Below are 6,234 nucleotides of genomic sequence, written 5' to 3' on the forward strand. Positions count from 1 at the left end.
AAATCCATATCATCCCATTCTTCTTCATCGAACTTACTGCTAGAATCACTGCCGGGAACAAAGGTGGGTTTACCTTTCAATGCCTTGTGTAACCCGGACTGAATCAACACATCCTTGACTTGAACCTGCCATAAGCCAAAATTGATCATCCCATCAAATTTCTCTACATCAAACCTCATTGGACTGAATTTCGACATCGTATCCGTATCCTATAAACAACACTTTCTCTGATTTTGCTCACGTTTCGAATAGCCAAAAGATGTAGCAGGTAGCCAGGACCCTTTAAATCGAAAATCCACAACTCGCCACTAACAAATCCAACTATTACTACGAATCAGAAAAAATATTGTCTAACCAGATACCCTATACGATCAATAGAACTCGTTTCTGATGTGAACGATCCACTCCCGTGACAACCACAGAGCATACTCCGACTCCTATAACCGAGACCCCCGTCAAACCTGACGCTCTGATACCAGTTGTTGGAAAATTACGGTCTCACTAATTCCCAACAAACGCCCAATGAAAAACAGTAAAAAAATAAGAACAATACACAACACAAGATTTAACGTGGAAACTCCAAAACAGGAGAAAAACCACCGGCCCCCAAAGAGAGAAATACACTATATCACAAATTGTTACAATGATATAGACGACTCTCTTAAGCCAACTACACTCTTCAAAATATTTAACTAATACAACTCTCAAACAAAGGTAAGAAAGAAAGAAATAATCAAATACTTAAAGTGTATTGATTGGTGCAAGTTGAAAGTGGGGCTTAACACTCCTTTTATAACCAAGTCACCCCTCTCCCACTTCTTCCCCCACTTATGTGGGATAACATCCATTCACAAATACAAAGCAACCATATCCATTTCTTCTAACCAAAACTATAACCAACAATTAATGCATTGTGTATAATCATCTAATTCAACCCATTCGTTTTACAATATAAGTTGAAAATGCACGAAAGTGAAAACGTAAAGTTTGAGGGGTTAAGGAAGCTTTGACTAAACATAATCACGGTCTGTAGAAATTATCTATTTGACTATATTTATGTTTTTTATGTACCACTCGTATCAACGATGAATTCAGTAGTAGTTGGATAGTACATAATATTTCAACTTTCGTGACAAACATATATACAAAGTTATCCCTTTCTTGTACCACATTTATCCTACAATATGAATAATATTATTACTCGGTCACCTAATAAACAAGAATTATATATTATAAACAATCAATTTATTTTATTCTATGACTTCACTTAAGTTATACAGTATAACAAAGTTTTCTTCGAAAACAAAATTTGATTTGGTTCAATTGTTCAAACAAAATAAAAATCGCAGACGAATGAAGTTGTGGGATAATGCGATTTTTTTAATTCAAATGAACACAACTTAACACAAATTAACCAAGGCGGTAATTATTTTCGACTATTTCCCTTTCTACTTAAGATTTGCTGCTAGTGAGATTTAAATTTAGTAACTTTTGTAAATATATCAAAACACGCCACTCAATCATCAATCTAAATATTAACGAATAAAAAAGGGAAAAAAATTAGTTGGTCGACTAAAAATGCAATAAAACTATAAAAGCATGCGTCATAAACCTACACTGGCAAAGTAGGGATGACAATGTCTACCCGATCCGGTGGATATCCATTCGATTCACCCGTTTCATGATGGATATGGACGAACCTAAATGGATATGGATATGGATATGAATGAACCTAAATGGATATGGATATGGACATGGATGAAAAGTCTCATCCATGGATACATCCATTATCACCCGAAATACAAAATACAAATACATAAATATAGATATATGGTTACATATTTACTATTACAAGTTCATTTACTGTTAGATTTACATTTTATTTTCAACCTACAATGAAATAACTATAATATATTACAATAAAACACGTATATCTAACAAAATAAAGTTACAAATTTCATATTTAATTTTTCATAATCTATGTTTTATAGTAAATTTAACAAACCTTGTTATGTCATCGACAAAGATTACACATTCTTATGTGGATATATTTTAATTATGTCATGTGATATTTATTTTGCTATACTACATTTTTATTTTAATCGCATGTTAAAGAATATTATAACATTTTTTAATATCTATTGAATATCCATTAACCCGCTTAATCCATTGGATATGAATATGGATGGATGGCCTGAAACTAAATTGATATGGATATGGATATATGAACAAAAACTAAATGGATAGGGATATGGATACAGCATCACCCGATCCATATTTGATCCATTGCCATCCCTACTGGTTACGAACGATGGTTACCAACTATGAATAAAGCTAAAAATAATTGAATTGTCACAAGTCTCCCATTTTTCCCTCCATATATATACCATCATCGTCATATATGGTTATATACATGTACCTATAATTCTATATATCTGTTTAAGTGTGTTGTTTTAATTGGTGGTAATAAGATGTGTTTGGTGAGCTAAATTCCAGCTGCCTATCCTTGCAATATCACTTATCAATTTCCCCTTTTATGGGTTTCTTTGAATTACAAAATCATTTAAGCCTTTTAGTTCTTTCTCCCACATATTACCTAAAGGTAAATTTTTTTTTTTTTTTTTCATTTAATTAATCACTACCCATTAGACATTGACCATAATGTTGTCCACACGTATGATTATTTAGTGATATCACTGCAATTAATTGAGAATTTGTGATTATTGTTATTAGGTTTTTTACAACTAGGAGAAAGCTTGTTTAGTTTTGGAAAGTGCACTTTTTGAACTTTTTAATTATATTCTTATTTGATTTGATTTGATTATTTGAGGGTTGGATTTATACAATAGTATTAGTATATAATCATTAATCAAAATTATTTCATGTTATATTGACTTTTTTTTTTCTTGGTTGTTTGTGCATATAATGAATAAGCAAAGATTTTTATTCATTTTCATGTGATATGGCTGCAAATTCTTGCTGAACTATGAAGGTTATGAAGTGTTTCACCTTCTCTCATGATGACAAAAATGGCGAACCGAAGACTACAAACTCACCTTCGGTTCGCTCGCCCATGTTCTTGTCAAGAGATCAAGAGGGACGGAAATCAGGTTCCGAGTTTACATCAATGGATATTTCTGATGTCAGCACCACCTCATCAACAAGGGTGTCATTCACTAGTTTGACTCAAAATCCAAGTGGTAAAAGTAACAATAATCTCCAAGAATTTACATTTTGTGAGCTGAAAACAGTCACTAGAAACTTTAGTCGCGCCCTCATGATCGGAGAAGGAGGTTTTGGTGGTGTTTATCGGGCTATGATACGAAAAACTGATGGTTCGGGTCAGAAGATTGATGTTGCTGTAAAACAACTCAGTAGAAGGGGATTGCAGGTTTACTTTCTTCATATTGTTATTTTTTCTTGAATTTATATGAATCTTTGTGTTTATTTTCTTCACATGATACCTGTAATTGTTTTATTTATAGCAGTCAAAGAAGTTGGTTTTAAAACTCAAAAATAATTCAATTCTTTTAAAGATTATATAATTAGTTTCCCAATTGACTAGATAGCAATCATCTAAACTTAAAGAGAGCCAAATAATTTTATGTTTTTTGCATTTTGATGTTAAATTAGAACATACCAGGTTTGAATAATACCACATGAATTGACTTTTTAAAGTCAATGGTGCAGTTATGAACTTCAATTTTATGCAATTCTATCTGAAGTCTGTTATGCATTCATATTTATGGTTTATATAAAGAATATTGAGGTTTGGTTTTAACCAATTTTTCAGGGCCACAAAGAATGGGTGACAGAGGTGAATGTTCTCGGGTTCGTTGACCATCCGAATCTGGTCAAACTCGTGGGATATAGCTCTGAGGACGACGAAAGAGGGATCCAACGTCTTCTTGTTTACGAGTATATGCCAAATAGGAGTGTTCAAGATCATTTGTGCAACAGGTTTCAGACTCCTCTTCCATGGTCTACTAGACTTAAAATTTCACAAGACGCTGCTCGAGGCTTAGCTTATCTCCATGAAGGAATGGAATGTCAGGTATTAACCATATCTAACCCGTTAATGAATCCGTTTCTGTAATATTATGGTAACCATAAATTTTGTCGATACAGATAATCTTTCGGGATTTTAAATCTTCAAATATTTTATTGGACGAGAACTGGAATGCAAAATTATCTGATTTTGGGCTGGCCCGGCTCGGCCCATCTGATGAACAGAGCCACGTGTCAACAGCAGTAGTTGGAACAGTTGGATATGCAGCTCCAGAATACGTGCAAACAGGACGCTTAACGTACAAAAGTGACGTATGGAGCTTCGGGATCTTTTTATATGAGCTTATCACGGGTCGAAGGCCAATGGACCGTAGCAAGCCAAAGAATGAGCAGAAGCTCATAGAATGGGTAAGACCACACCTTTCACACGACATGCGAAAGTTTGAGAAGATTCTAGACCCTAGGCTAGGAGGTAATTACTCGCTCAAATCGGCACAAAGGCTAGCAGCCGTTGCTAACAAGTGCTTGCTTAGACAACCCAAAATGAGGCCGAAAATGAGTCAAGTGTTGGAGGTTTTGAACACGATTGTGGAAGAAGCGAGTGTGGAGAGCGTCGAGGAACCATCGCCGAGTCATGAGAGCGTATCGACACCGAGAAACGGTGTTTGGGAGAGGTCATTAAGAGAGAACAAATGGTTGGTTTGTTTAACATGGAGTCCTAAAGTCATGAGCACTAGTTAAGGGGAAGCCTAAGTTGGTTTGTTTATATTTTGAATGGCTCTTAAATGTTAAAAAGTTTATTAGTGTTATATATATATATATATATATATATATATATATATATATATATATATATATATATATATATATATATATATATATATATATATATATACCTGTTTGCTCTAATTTGGTTCTGAACACCATGGACGAGTTCACAAAAGCTGCAGCATAACATTTTAAGTTGGACCTTACTAGCAGTTTATATGTATCAAAACATAGGTCAAATTCATGATATGGGTATACTTATAGATGCACAAAAGCTCTAATTAATCACTACTCAAGCACAAGTAACATATATGTTTCATATTGATTACCAGATATCAACCCAAAAATCATAGATACTTATCTACAATATACATTATAGACAAAATCCAGTCTGCATAAATGAACTCGATTGGCTTTCTAACCGAACTAATAACCTCATTCAAGCAGCCATATTATCGAACAGTTGATATGCATATTTAGACCAACCTCATACATCGTCAGAAAAAAAAGAAATAACCTCATTCAAGAAGCCATTCTATTAAACAGTTGATATGCATAATTAGACAAACCTCATATACTCAGAAGGGGTCATTTTATTACTCAATATCCTCAATAGAAAAAGCAAAAAAAAAAAAAAAAAAAAAAAGCACTAATCTTCAGACAGCAAAGAGTTGAACTATCACAATATATCTTCTCTTTAGATACCCAAAGAAAAGTGAAGTTAAAGGTGTAAAAGGTTGCCATGGTAAATACACTAATCTTCAAGAGTATGTATTGCAATAAATTTCCAACTTAAAAGTCTTGAGATGGATAACAAGAGTACATTGAGATGCACTAACTTACAATAAGCTTGAAACTACATATATAACAGTTTTTTACCTCTTAGGACCGACCACTATAATTAAGAAGTGTTAGTGCATATTTTGTAATCCCTTTGTTAGTGCATATTTTGTAATTCCTAGTTCCATGAACTTTAATGTTTTATTCGATCATGTAGTAACCTGTAATATTGTTAAACGTTGATTGTCGATTTGTTACTTTATATTTGTAAACGTTTAAATGTAATATGTAATGTTACCCGACAGTCGACCGACTGACATAGTCAGTCGACCGACTGTCATCCACTGTCGACCGACATACGATCTGGGATATTTAAGCCAAGTTAATCTCCACTAATTTGGTTAATGACTCTACACACTTTTTCACACACAAACAAACAGTTCCATGTCCGGTTTTTCACTCAATCTTCATGTCCAAATACCACAGAATGTCAGTCTAGGCTTCGTGTTTATCAAGATCTAATCTTGGTTTGACTCGCGCGAACCTGAAAACCCATAGATATTCGTTTAAGCTCGTTCTAGTGTTATTCCGCCTCTAGATCGTGTTAGGTTGATTCTAAGATCCTCTCCCAGCGTCTACAAAGTGGTATCAGAGCATTGGTGTAGTGACCCGAACTTT

The 6,234-nt window shown here is 34.0% G+C and overlaps 1 protein-coding gene across 2 annotated transcripts; it reads left to right on the plus strand.

Moving 5' to 3' along the window:
- Nucleotides 1-2,434: 2,434 nt before the first annotated feature.
- LOC139895927 (serine/threonine-protein kinase PCRK1-like) lies at nt 2,435-4,810 on the plus strand. 2 transcript variants are annotated; one of them, XM_071878474.1, is made up of 4 exons: nt 2,435-2,602; nt 2,993-3,391; nt 3,794-4,054; nt 4,129-4,810. In XM_071878474.1, exons 1-4 carry the CDS (start codon nt 2,537-2,539, stop codon nt 4,747-4,749), a joined length of 1,347 nt encoding a protein of 448 aa, XP_071734575.1. In that variant the 5' UTR covers nt 2,435-2,536; the 3' UTR covers nt 4,750-4,810. The 2 variants fall into 2 exon arrangements, with proteins under 2 accessions (XP_071734575.1, XP_071734576.1); XM_071878475.1 differs by having other exon boundaries at nt 2,483-2,602; nt 2,940-3,391.
- Nucleotides 4,811-6,234: the final 1,424 nt, after the last annotated feature.

The sequence above is a fragment of the Rutidosis leptorrhynchoides genome, chromosome 3 (genome assembly GCF_046630445.1).
Source record: "Rutidosis leptorrhynchoides isolate AG116_Rl617_1_P2 chromosome 3, CSIRO_AGI_Rlap_v1, whole genome shotgun sequence".
Lineage (NCBI taxonomy): Eukaryota > Viridiplantae > Streptophyta > Magnoliopsida > Asterales > Asteraceae > Rutidosis > Rutidosis leptorrhynchoides.